At 44.9% G+C, this 14,036-nt stretch overlaps 1 protein-coding gene across 1 annotated transcript in view; it reads right to left on the reverse strand.

Moving 5' to 3' along the window:
* ELOVL2 (ELOVL fatty acid elongase 2) overlaps positions 1-8,714 on the reverse strand; it is a 68,005-nt gene extending 59,291 nt beyond the window's left edge. The window contains exon 1 of the mRNA XM_079777670.1: positions 8,664-8,714. Within this exon, the coding sequence (XP_079633796.1) occupies positions 8,664-8,666 (3 nt within the window). The 5' untranslated portion in view covers positions 8,667-8,714. The remainder of the gene's footprint in view (positions 1-8,663) is intronic.
* Positions 8,715-14,036: the final 5,322 nt, after the last annotated feature.

Raw genomic sequence — 14,036 nt, forward strand, 5'->3', positions numbered from 1 at the left:
CAACTGCTCACCTGCCTGCCTGATCGCCCCAACTGCTCACCTGCCTGCCTGATCGCCCCTAACTGCCTCTGCCTGCCTGCCTAATTGCCCCTAACTGCCTCTGCCTCAGCCCCGCCACCACAGCTTCGTCCAGAAGGACATCTGGAATGATGTCCGGAAGGTGGTTTGGCTATCCTATCTTATTAGCATATTACACTTTTATTATTATAGATGGAATAGAGAATTAAATCCAGGAGTGTGTGGTTAAAGAGATACATTTTTTAAAGTTGATAACATGAAAACAAGTAAGAACTGACATATTAGTTCTTCTCTCTATAACCTCCTTATCCAGGATCTCCCAGCCCCAAATATTATGCAATCAGGTTAATCTTCCTAAATGATACTTTCATCATCTGACTCTCCATTTACAAAATCTGGTTTACAAAATCTAGAAGAAACTTCTTAGCTTCAGATGCAATATTCTTCAAAATTTAACTGATCCATACAATTATCAGTTGTTCCATAGCCTTCAGGAATGTATTACTGAACACCTAATCTATACTAGGCTCTGTGTAAACATGACCTTGTCTATATATTGCTCATAGTATAGTGTTCCTCAAATACATCTGCTATTGCTTTCTGGGTCCTTACCCACTTATTTCCTTATATGGAATATTCTGCTCAATTCTACATTCCTCCCTTTTCCTTCATATCAAAATCCAACCTATTCAGATTCAGCGTTGATCCCAACTGCTTCATGAAGCATACAATAACATTTTTGCTAGGAAGTAGTCCCTCACTCCTTTGAGCCCCTTGAGCACTATTCCAACTTCGTGTGAACTTGATTCCTGGCATGCAGACTTCTAGGCCCCTCACTCAGCGGTTCTGAGTCAGTAGGTCTGGCTTCCCCGTCTGGGAATGTGCGCTGAAACATGTCTGTCCAATTCCTGAGTTCATGCTCCTTCTGCCCAGGCTGCCTCTCAGACAGCTGTTTGAATCTTTTCTCCTCTCACTGAGCTGACATCTTTTGAACACTCCAGTGTCACAATAGACACAATCTTGATCTCAGCTTTATCAATCTGATGATTTTGGCTCTTTAATTACCAACCACTGCCTGGCTCTAACCAATTCTTGGAATGATAAAGAAGTAAAAGAGCTTAGTGTCAGCTTTTTTTTTTTTTTTTGTAATAGCATCATTAGTCACTTTATTAGACTAAGTTTTTATGTTGGATAAAATGGTACACACACGAAAGCATGTTTACTGGCCTGAGTGACTCAAAGGCTCAGCTACTGCTGACTGACAGTGCCTATTCACTCAACACATGTTCAATAACTGCCTGTTATTGGGCACGTGTTGAATGAATAAATCAATGAGTATATTTAATCAAAAGTTTACTGAGGCAATATACAGGGTGTCCTAAAAAATGTATACACACTTTAACAGCTGACAGCTCAATTTTGAAAATGAAATATATTTTAATAAACACTGCTTTTATAATTATTCAAAGTATATGTATACATTGGGGGGGGGAACACCCTGTATTTTCGTGTCTCCTTGGTATCACTTTTATAAAATATGGTATTCTATGTAGAGAGTGTAATTTTTTCCTTTAAAAGAAATGGTGCAAACAATTAATTCCAAAGCTTGTACTAAGGACTTACGACTATTACATACCTTATCAAAAGTGAGCACCAATAAGATTAGTGTTTTCGGAAATAGATTACAACCGGGACATTTCCATTTACTTTTTAAATTGTAAAAAGAAGCCCTGGCAGGGTGGTTCAGTTGTTTGAGCGTCGTCCTGTACACCAAAAAGGTGGCAGGTTTGATTCTCCGTCAGGGCACATACCTAGGTTTCGAGTTTGATCCCCAGTCAGCGTATGTACAAAAGGCATCTGATGGATGTTTCTCTCTCATATCAATGTTTATTTCTCTCTCTCAAAAAAAAAAATCAATAAACATATCCTCGGGTGAGGATTTTAAAAATTGTAGAAAGGAAAGGATGATATAGTAAACCTCATTTACGAAAGGGACATGGCAGTACTTTAGTAGCAGCAGCAGGACCTTTAAGGGGCTGATGTAATAACCAGACTATTGTTTAATGAACAGCAGGGCTTACACAACAGTGAAACTGCTCTGTGCTGGTGAGTCTGAAGCAGACTTCAGGCAATAAATCTGAAAAAAAACAACAACTTGTGATACATGCCATTTCCTTTTAGGAATCTGAACAGAGAAATGGCCAAAGGAAAGCAGATAATGCCTTTCTTAAAGATATAAAAGAATAGCAACAACAATTTCCCAGCCTATGGAGAGAGGGAGGTGAAATAGCCTCTAAGTGCCATTTTGCCTAGGGCTGTGGTCGGCAAACTGCGGCTCCGCGAGCCACATGCGGCTCTTTGGCCCCTTGAGTGTGGCTCTTCCACAAAATACCACGGCCTGGGCGAGTCTATTTTGAAGAAGTGGCATTAGAAGAAGTCTAAGTTTTAAAAATTTGGCTCTCAAAAGAAATTTCAATCGTTGTACTGTTGATATTTGGCTCTGTTGACTAATGAGTTTGCCGACCACTGACCTAGGGGAAAGTTCAGCCTACAGACATGTCACTGAACAATGCAAACAAAAATCGGTCTTCTCAAAGTTGGCATTCAGGTAGGAAGGGACAAACAAGATCGCATAATAAGTAAATTATTAGAAGATCCCAAGTGTTATGTAAATGAGTAAATATTCAGGTTATAAATGTCACAGGGGGGAAAAGAGAGCCCTGTAGAGCTGGCATGCAGTGGATAGAGCGTCAGCCTGTGGTCTGAAGGGTCCTGGGTTTGATTCCGGTCAAGGGCACATGCCTGGGTTGCGGGCTTGATCCCCAGTGAGAAGGGACGTGCAGGAACCAGCTGATCAATGATTCTCTCTCATCATTGATGTTTCCATCTATCTCTCCCTTTCCCTTCCTCTCTGAAATCAATAAAAACATATATTTTTAAAAAGGCTAATATGCAAATAGACTGAATGGCAGAATGACCAGTAGCTATAATGCACACTGACCATCAGGGGCAGACGCTCAAAGCAGGGGCTGCCCCCTGGTGGTCAGTGCGCTCCCACAGGGGGAGGACCACTCAGCCAGTAGCCGGGCTGACGGGGATAGCGCAGTGACGGTGGTGGGAACCTCTCCTGCCCCCGCAGCAACGCTAAGGATGTCTAAAGAGCCATCAGTCGGACACCCCCCGAAAGCTCCCAGACTGCGAGAAGGTGCAGGCCAGGCTGAGGGACCCTTCAAGGGCACGAATTTCGTGCACTGGGCCTCTAGTATATATATAAAACCCTAATATGCAAATAGACCAAACGGCGGAACAACAGAACAACTGGTCGCTATGATGTGCGCTGACCACCAGGGGGCGTGCACGGAACATGGCGGGCATTGGCCGCAGCGGGATAGTGGAGCAGGTGAGCGGGGGTGCCAGACCAAGACGGGGCACCGGTCGCTGTCATTGGGGCGAGCCTCTGGTGGTTACTGAAAATTCTTTGCTCCCATGCGCCATGGTCCCGTCGGGTGCTCGCACCTGCTGCTGGCGCTGGAGCTGCCACTCGCACCCGCTGCCGGCGCTGTCAGCGGGTGTGAGCGGCAGCTGCTGGCCCCGATCGCCCCTCAGGGCTTCTCCACCTCCCCCTGCTCCTTAGGAGCGATCAGGGCAGCAGCCGGCACTTGCACCCACTGACCCACTGAGGGCGCCGGCCCCAATCGCTCCAGGCCTTCAGCAGGTACGGTGGGGCCAGCTCTATCGGTGCGTGGGAGCAGCGGTGGCGGCGGGGGCTGCTGGCAGACAGGGGACCGGGGGCTTCAGCGGGAGGGGCCCGGCCCGGCTTGGAGGATAGGCCGAGATCCGCCCCTGTGCCCTTGCAGCCGACAGTTCCTTTCAAGGTGCACTGGGCTCCTAGTTAATAAAGCCAGGACTAGAAACCAGGTTTCCTGACTTGTGGTCCATTCTTTTGTTTTGTGCCTCTGTTTACTAGGAACAGAGCAAGTGCTGTTCCCTATAAAGCACTGAGTAAATGTAATGTGTCATCACTGGTGTGGTTGTTGCTATTATTATTATTAATCAGGTACTCTATTTCTTGAAAGTAGATAAAGTTCAAGTAGTTTCATTTCCCCTTCCCATGGTTTATTTTTTTCCTTCCTTTGTGCCTCTTTACTTGGGTGGATCATTTTAACATCAGACTATCAGTTAAAGTAATTATACTTCTTAGCTATCTGGTAAAGGAAAGGTGTTTAACATAGACATAAACTATAAGATAGAAAGCATTCGTGACAACATGAAAAAGGGCTGATGAAAGAGTGGAGAGAACGTGGAGCCCAGTGATTCAGAGGGAGAGAACTAACATTCTCAAGAAGGGAAAGAGGAGAATCTTTGAACATAACAGGAGACTAGAGCCCCCCAGCATTAAGATACTACATGAAAATGATGAACCTGGCCTTGAAAAAAATAACAAACTTCAAGTAAAAAAGTTAAAAACAAAGAGACCACAAAAGAGGAAACCTGCAGAAAAGGTAGGAATAATAGAAAGGGGGCTGGAGAGGAAAGGAGAAGAGATTTAAAGATATTTTCAAGTAAAAATATGAGAATATTATACAATAAACATAAAAGAAAAAAAGAGTAAGAATCAGATTTCAGACACAGTAGACTTGAGAGCTGGTGGAATTACTAACAGCAAAAGGGAACAGAGAAGAGAGTCTGAAAGATGAGCTTTCTTTTCGTAATGCGAGGTTTAAGGTGGCAGTGAGTTCTCACAAGTGGAAAGGGTCTAACAGATAAGAGGTAAATTTGAAAGCTGTGAAGAAAGAGGTAAATTAGAGCTGTTTTGTCCAAGACAGTAGCTCCTCACCACATGTGGCTATGGAGCACGTGAAACTGTGGCTAGCATGAACTGAATGTGCTGGAAGTATAAATGTACACCAGATTTTGAAGATTTCAGATAAAAAAGAAAATATCTCGCTAACATTTTTCACACTGATTACATGTTGAAATAATATTTGCACGAATTGATTTAAATGAAATATATTAAAAATCAATTTCATGTCTTTTTACTTTTTAATGTGACTACTAAAAATTTAAAAATGACTATGTGGCTTGCATTATATTTCTACTGGACACTGCTGATGTAGATGTGTATTAGCATCACGTAAGGGAAGAGAACTAAGGTGAATCACAGACATCATTCTGAGGTCTCTCAACTGAAAACAGATGTGGGAGAAAAGGAACACGTCATTATAATAGTTCATATTTACTGAGCACTCGAAGCATTGTGTTTTTTTTTTACATTGAATTGCTTTTCCTTTTTTAAAAAAATATTTTTATTGATTTCAGAAATGAAGGGAGAGGGAGAGAGAGAGAGAGAGAGAGAGAGAAATGTCAATGATGAGAGAGAATCACCGATTGGCTGCCTCCTGCATGCCCTCCACTGGGTATCGAGCCTGCAACCCGGGCACGTGCTCCTGACTGGAATCAAATCTGGGACCCTTCAGTCCACAGGCCAACGCTCTATCCACTGAGCCAAACTAGCCAGGGCAGCATTATGTTTTTTAAAAGTGCATTATCTTATTTGTTTCTCCCAATAACCTTAGAAATATTGCAGTCTTCTTTTATAAAAGAAAAACCTGAGGCCTAAAGAAGTTAATCTGTCCTAAGTCACAGTTAAGTGTTGGCCTTGTGATTCAAACTCATGACTGACCCCAAATCTTAAGTTCTAAATTGCCACATCATCAATTCCAGAACAATTTATACTCTGCAATGATTAAATTGTTAGATTTTTAAATGGTTATACTTAAACTAACAATTTATTAGAATGGTTCATTGTCATCTGCAATGATTAAATTGTTAGATTTTTAAATGGTTATATTTAAACTAACAATTTATTAGAATGGTTCATTGTCACAGTCAGTTATATACCAGTGATGTCCTAATTTCTATTAAGAAAAAATACAAATGTGTAAATGTGTAACTTTGGAATTATGATAAGCTACTGATGTTGGCATATTTTCACCATGCTGTGCCTAAATAAGAGTTTCCAGGGCAACTTCTTGCCCTTTATCAATATCTACTCTTAAAAACCCAAACCCATCAAGTTAGATGGTACAATGGAGATGACTGTGGACATAACCCTGAACGACAGGGCCCCGTTTTCTGAATATAACTAGATAGATGACATGGATCCACTTAAATTTTAAACAATGCCTTTCAAACTATAAAAGCACCTGAAGCTCCCAAACTGTGATTTAAATGTTTTGGAGAAAAACGGATTAAATTGCAACATTTTGTTGAGGAACCAAAAATTAAGTTTAACCAACCAGAAAATTTTAAAATGGATTTTGTATTCCTTGAAAATGCAACACTTTCAAGAAATAGAAAAAATGGCTTGATACTTTGACTGGAATCATAACATAGCAAAACTCCTAGAAATATAAATTGGACTAAAAAAAAATAAGGTGTTTTTAATTTATGTTTGTTTGGTTGATTTTAATTTCAAATACAAACTTACCTTCCTTTGCTTTTTACCTGTAATTTCTACCACCTATCTGGACTAAACGGCAATCACAGAACCACTGCACTTGTACAGTGATGGCTATAATTATATCATTTTCAGAAACTTGCCCATGAAAATTTTATCAAGCAGTCTGGCTCAAATTATACATAAAAAAACACGTCCATAGGCTTAACACAAAGATTGCCATCAACTTACACTATGGAAATGGGAAACCAAAAGGGAATTTCAAGGGAAGAATCTGTTTTGGAGTAAGACTAATTAGTACAGACACTGTGAGACTGTTCATGTCAAACATGAATCCAAAGGGGTATCTCTCTCAACTGACCCACTGATTTATGAATTTCACCCCAGGCCCTGTATTTTTTTTTTTAAATAGTGAAACGACTTGGATTTAAAAATAGCTCCTCTGAAGACTCAAAGTTACTGAGAAATGCTTATCTACAGAGGAAGTACCTCAACTGTATAGAGTAGAGTTTATAAGAGCTTGCCCTTAATTTTGGCTCTTTCAGATTAATTCCCACAACTCTTCCATCCAATCAGGGAGTTGTCCTTAGACTTGTTCCCTTACTCATTACAATTTGTAATCATTTGAAACAAAGGTTCTGACCTGGAGGGAGAGAGCCAGTTAGCCCTAAAAATGATTTGCCCACTGAGGTGTCAAGGTGTCAAGAGCATGAAGTTGACAGACCCAGGCATAAATGATGGCCACCCAATACTCCTATCACTGAGGGTCACCAAATCCACTCTCTTCTTTCCAAGAATATCCCTCCTCTCAAACTTCACTTGAGATTCTCATCAATTGTCAACTGGGTAGAAAATCCTTATAGTTGCATTGCTGCTTCCCATTTGCACATTTGCATAAAGTATGCCGCTTTATTGGGTTAATTTTAAAAAAAATATTGAGCACTTACTATGTGCCAGGCACTGTCGCAGCCTGCTACTAGAAATACAGCAGTGGAGAACATGACAAACATCTCAGCCATACTGAAACTTACATTCTGGTGGGGGAACATATTCAATCAAGAGAAACAAAACCCATAGTAAGTTAAATATTAGATGAAGAAAAAAAAAATGAAGCAGTTAAGGGGAATATGAACTGTGGTGAACGGGGTGGGAGACGCTGGAGTTTTAGATCAAGTGGCTGGAAAAAGGCTTCCGATATAATCAGATACACAGTGTGCACCTGAAAGGGTAGAGAGGGCAAAATCTAGGACTGATTCGTGTCAGCTGGAGTGGGAAACGAACAGGAGATTAGCATATTCTACCAGCCCCGAAGTGGCGAGGAAACCATATGGGGAGGGAGGGGAGAAGCAAAGATAAAATACGGACCACTGGAGACAAACGTGGTCTCCACGTTTTGCCCGGGACTGGTGTTGGAGCGTGGCACACCACACTTAATCTTTTCCAGCCACAGAACCAGGCTGTGCCGCCCAAACCTTCGGGCAGGTCACGGGACACGGACAGACACAACCCCCCGCCCCGCGCCCCACTACCACCTCCCCTGTCCCCGGGCGCGGAGCTGAGTCCAGCAGAGCCCAGCGCTGGCCTGGGACCCGGGCGGCGAGCTGTTGAAAGAACACACCGGCACACAAATGGAAACCTGCCCGCCGCCGCCGCCGCCGTGCAAAGCCAGGCAGGCGCGGGCCAGCACGCTGACACACCCCCGGGACGGCGGGCACGGCGCGGGGAGCCCTGACTCCAACCGTTTAGAGCCCAAACCCCAGAATTTCCGACGCGGGGTCGGTCGGCACCGCGCGAGGGAAACGCCGTTCCCCACGCCCGGAGCGGAGGGCGGAGGGTGCGGGCGAGAGCGGGAGTGGGAGGCTGGGGGCGGCCGCGGGCATGGCTGCGGGAGCGGGTGTGGACGGAGGAGAGGGCGGTTTCGTCGGGCATTCCGGGCGCCGGCCGGCCGCGTGCACTCCGCGGGGGGCTGACGCGAGCGGGCGCCTCGAGGGGCCGGGACGGGGCCGCGGACCCGGACAAAGTGCCCGAGACCCGCCGGCCCCCCGACAGCGACGGATTCCAGCAGTCGAACCCGCAGCTCCCGCAGCTCCCGCACGGCCCCCCGCTCGGCCCCTTCCCGCCCGGCGCGTCGGTCCGGGAGCGAAAGAAAGAAAGAGCGGCGGCGGCGGCGCGCGGCCCCACTCACCATGATCCGCGGCGGCGGCGCAGCGACCCCGGCGGGCGGTGCGCTGTCCAGGGTAGCCAGCGTCCTCTGCCCGCGCTCCCGGGCGCCCGCGCTCCTCACCCACCCACACCCACGTCCAGCGCACGCACGCCGCCCCCGCGCCTCCCCGCCCCCTCGGGCTCGCGCCACTCCAGCGCGGCGAGCGGAGCCGCAGGGCCGTTTCGGGCGCCCGCCGCTCTCCGCCCCCTCCCCTGGCCGGGGCCTCGCCCGCCGCCTCGCGAGGGGGCTGCGGAGGGGCGGGGCTGGCCGGGCGACGGCTCGGGGCGGCCTCGCGCGCCCCCTCGCGGGTGCCCGGCTTCGCCCGCTCGCCCGCGGCGCCCCCTGCCGGGCGGGCGGCGATTTGCAGGCTCAGCGGGCTCCCTCAGGGCTGGAGGGCGAGGAGCCCCCCGCCGCCTGCCTCTGTCTCCGCTCCCTGGGAGGCTGCGATGATTGCGGGGGGCAGTGGGAGGACGGGGGTGTAGACGGTCAGGGCACTGGTCCTGCTGTTAGTTGGGCTCCGTGGCTTTCAAGCGCACGTTCAAGGAAGAATGGTCTTGCTCATGCAGATTTGCGGGCTGTAGGTGGTTTAGAAAGATGAATTAGTCGGGTTCCTTTAGGGATGAGGTCAGCAGTGGATCAGTCTGAGCAGGAGATTCCGTTTCTGACACTACGCTTACCTCCAGATTCCAGGGGCTAATGCCGTCAATGGTTATTTTACCACATATTTGTGAACAGAAAGTATGGGATTTTAGATCTTGGGCTTTAAGTTTCTTCCTTCCTTCCTTCCTTCCTTCCTTCCTTCCTTCCTTCCTTCCTTCCTTCCTTCCTTCCTTCCTTCCTTCCTTCCTTCCTTCCTTCCTCTCTTTCTCTCTAATTTATTTACTAGAGGCCTGTTGCACAAATTCATGCACAGGTGGGGTCCACAGGGGGTACCTGGGATGTGATCGGCCCTCTGAGTGGGCAGTGGGATGCTTTGCCACCTGGGATTCGGATCTGGGAGCCACCTGGGCGACTGCTTTTATATCCTTTCTTCCTTGCAGAGCGCCTAGGGAGGGGAAGCTGCTGCAGTGCCCGAGGCTGACTTCCAGGAGGTCGGCGGTGCTGGTCCATCAGTGCCTGGCCCGTTCTGGGGAGATTGGACCTGCAGGACCCCTGAGGGAGTGAGTGGCTGCTACTGGGCTGGTGGGCCACCGGGACGGGTTGGTCAGCTGAGCGCACTCCTGCTGTGGGAGCACACTGACCACCAGGATGCATCTTCTGCATTGAGCATCTGCCCCCTGGTGGTCAGTGCATGTCATAGCAACTGGTCGTTTGGTCATCAGTCACTTAGGCTTTTATATATATGTATATATATAATATATATATTATATATGTGTGTGTATATATATATATATATATTTTGTCACCCAAGGTGAAGATGTCGGGAAAAGTAAGAGTGTTACATGACCTTTCCTTAAGAATGTGTATTTGCTTTATGTGGCCAGTGTGGTATACTAAAATGCAAGCAAAGTAGACATGTTTATTGGTGGCGGGAACATCACATCTGGATTGTGCACAGAGGAACTTGCAACATAAACTGAGTATTCCACACTTGAAGTGATGCAGAGGTATTTGTAGTTTTGTAAAGTAGCACAGTGAATAAACAGGTGCCATTTCTAAGTCTTTTTTTTAAATACACTTTTATTTATTTTATTTTTTAAAATAATTCTTTATTGTTGAAAATATTATATATGTCCCCTTTTTGTCCCCATTGACCCCCTCCAGCCCATACCCACCCCAGGCCTTCAGCACCCTATTGTCTGTGTCCATGGGTTATGCATGTCTAAGTCTTAATTGTCATACCTAATATTTAGAGTTTTCTATAGTTAGAGTGCTAAACATGTGCATGTGGTTAACTTTAGGCCACAAATACGTAGATATTTGTTAACCAAGTCTTATAAAATCTCACTACCTGTGGGCTCAGGAGCCAGTCCTTCCACATACTGGCATTGTGATATTGGATTAGTTATTTAACCTCTCTGTGCTCCAGTTTCCTGATCTATAAAATGGGGGTTAAAATGGCACACAGCATATTGTTGTTAGGATTACATTAACATGAATAAAACACTAGAAAAACTTCTGGTGCAAGAGTACAATTTATTGATATTTTTATTGATCTGATGCCTGTGGGAATCAGAAAGTGATATTCTATTTAATGCTGGCATCCTATATAATAAAAGGCTAATATGCAAATAGACTGAATGGCAGAACAACCGAACAACCACCAGGGGCCGTGTGCAGAGCATGGCAGGCATCGGCCACGGTGGGATGGTGGAGCAGGTGAGCAGGGGCTCCAGACCAAGGTGAGGCACTGGTCACTGTCATGGGGGTGAGCCTTGGTGGTTACTGAAAATTCTTTGCTCCTGCACACCATGGTCCCGCCCGGTGCTCGCACCTGCTGCCAGCACCAGAGTCACTGCTTGCATCCACTGCGAGCACCAGCCCTGCTTGCACCCTCACCTGGTGCCGGAGCCACTGCTCACACCCACTGCTGGTGCCTAGCACCAGTCCTGATCACTTGGTGCCATCAGCAGGTGCAAGCGGCGGCTTCCTGCCCTGATTGGCCCTGAGGGCTTCTCCACCTCCCCTGCTCCTGAGGGGCAATCGGGGCAGCAGCCACCGCTCACACCCACTGACGGCACCGGCCCCAATTGCTCCGTGCCATCAGTGGGTGTGAGTGGCGGCGCGAGCGGGGCTGCCCTCAAACAGGAACCATGGTGGGAGGGGCCAGGCAGGGGCATGGAGGATGGGCTGAGACCCACCCCTGTGCCTACTGCAGCCTCGTGGCCCACAGTTCCTTTCAAGGTGCACAAATTCGTGCACTGGGCCCCTAGTCTTTTTATAAAAAGTGTCCATATGACCAAAACTAAGTATACAGTTTGATACCAGTTTCATTCATTCATTCACTTTGCTCATTCAATAATATTTGAGTGCATCCTATACCAGACATTGTAGTAAGACCTGGGGATACAGTGACAAATGTACAAACATAGCCCCTGCCTTCATAATCTATGATGATCCATATTATGACATCCAGTGATTGGAAGGAAATTCACCCAAATATTCACCAAATATTAACTGTTTATTTCCCCAAATAAAAGTGTTATGACATTATTTTTCTCCTTTTACTTTTTTTTCATTTTCCAGATTTTTTTAAAACATATTTTATACTTTTAAAGCCATAAAAATAGTTACCACATGCTTTGGATATTAAACTAGCAAATACAGGATCTGAATTTCACTGTATCAATAATCTAATGTAGTAGCATATGAATTCTTAATCTAGATAGTGATCCTCAGACATTTTTATGTGTAAATTGTACCTGAGGATTTAAACAACTGCAGACATCTTGGACTCATCCAGTTGATCGCTGGTGCAGGCTAGAAATACAATTTTTTTTTTTTATTGTTTATGCCCTAACCAGTTTGGCTCAGTGGAACACAAATTTTTAACAAGTATCACAAATAATGCTGATGCAGGCAGGTGGCCCATGGACTACATTTTGAGAACACAAGACAATCATCTACTTAGGGAAAGTGTTAGTCTATCTTTTGAACAAAATTAAGGGGGCAGGAAGTATGACAACCAGCCTCTAAGCACCCTGCTGTTTGCTTGCAGGAATTGTACCATTGATGTTATCTATAACTTGCAAAGCATACCAGGTTAACATGTGGAAGAAATTCTTAAGCTTTGAACTATCCTTATACTTCCCCCTGCTATTTAGCCTGATAATCATTATTTTACATTTATCTAAGAATGCATATCAACCCACAGGGCCAGAAGGAGGTCTAAAATGTCACCTATATCTTATCTATTTCTTAAAATATTATTTTATGGCTTTCCTTGTCACTATAATAAAGGAAAAAGATGGTCAGAGGGTATTTTTTCCCACCAATATTTCATTAAATAGAAAAAGGAAGTTGTTCTACCTCTATAAATATAGAACTGGGATAGTACCTTAATGTTCTAAACAGATGTAACGTGAATTCCCTCTTATTTATCAATAAAATATTTTAATAAGCCATCAACATGATTTTATAATGTCTTCTTTATTATTTGTTCTCTTGTATGGATTATGCAAAAGCTGGAATCTACTTGTGTTTCTTAGCTGTAGGGCAAAACTGCACTGAGGACGTGTGTCAGTTATAGTGCCACAATAACAGAATTATAGCCTAATCATGTCTTAGAAATAGAGATCAGACTTTCTCTTTTCTATGTTTATATTTTATAGGTGAAGAAAGTTTATCTCAGAGAAGTTAGAGGTGACCAGCCACTAATAGATCATAGCCCTAAAGCATGATCTTCTGACCCCTGGTCTAGTGTTCTCATTGTCACTCCTGCCTCTAGAAACAGACTCTGGAAGTCACATCCTTCCCTTGGGCATATACTTTGCCTCTGTGTAAAGAAAGCTCTGTACCTATGAGTTTAAAAAGGAATAAAGCCATACAACTTAGGTTACCTTCAACAAACTTAGTGCGCCTTTTTATTCAATACTAACAGGGCTAAGGATTTATGGTGTATACGTTTATGCCATTTAAGCCATATATGTATCTGCTTTTTATTTGGTTGGAATGGAATAACAAGTGGATAATCATTACCTTGAATTAATCAAGACAAAAATCATTTACTTTAAAACATTTACTGAGTACTATGTTCCAGTACAATGTTCTAGAGCAGAGGTTGGCTGACTACAGCAGCGGGCCAAATCTGGCCGGCTACCTGTTTGTTTCGTGTGTTGTTGTTTTTTAAATTTATTTTTATTGATTTCAGAGAGGAAGAGAGAGGGAGAGAGAGATAGAAACATCAATGATGAGAAAGAATTATTGATCTGTTCCTTCCTGCATGCCCCCTACCGAGGATCGAGCTCACAACCCCAGGCATGTACTCTGACCAGGAATGAAACCGTGTCCTCAATTCATAGGTAGATGGTCAACCACTGAGTCACACCAGCCAGGCTAGCTGCCATTTTTTGTTTTGTTTGTTTGTTTTGTTTTTGTAAATAAAATTTCATTAAAACACAGCCCATATCCACACATTTCCATATTTTCTCTGGCAGCTTTCACATTACAATAGCACAGCTGAGTAGTTCTGATAGAAACTGTATGGCCTGCAAATCCTCAAATATCTACTGTTTGACCCATTATTAGGAAGATGTGTGATCTCTGTAGAATCTAGATGTTATGAATAGGCTTTGAGTAATATAGATAAATCCTGTTCTTTTATGAAGCTTACTAGAGGCCTGGTGCACAAAATTTGTGTATTTGGGTGGGGGGGTCCCTAAGCCCAGCCTGTGTCCTCTTGCAGTCTGGGAGCCC

The sequence above is a fragment of the Cnephaeus nilssonii genome (genome assembly GCF_951640355.1).
Source record: "Cnephaeus nilssonii genome assembly, chromosome: 7".
NCBI lineage: Eukaryota > Metazoa > Chordata > Mammalia > Chiroptera > Vespertilionidae > Cnephaeus > Cnephaeus nilssonii.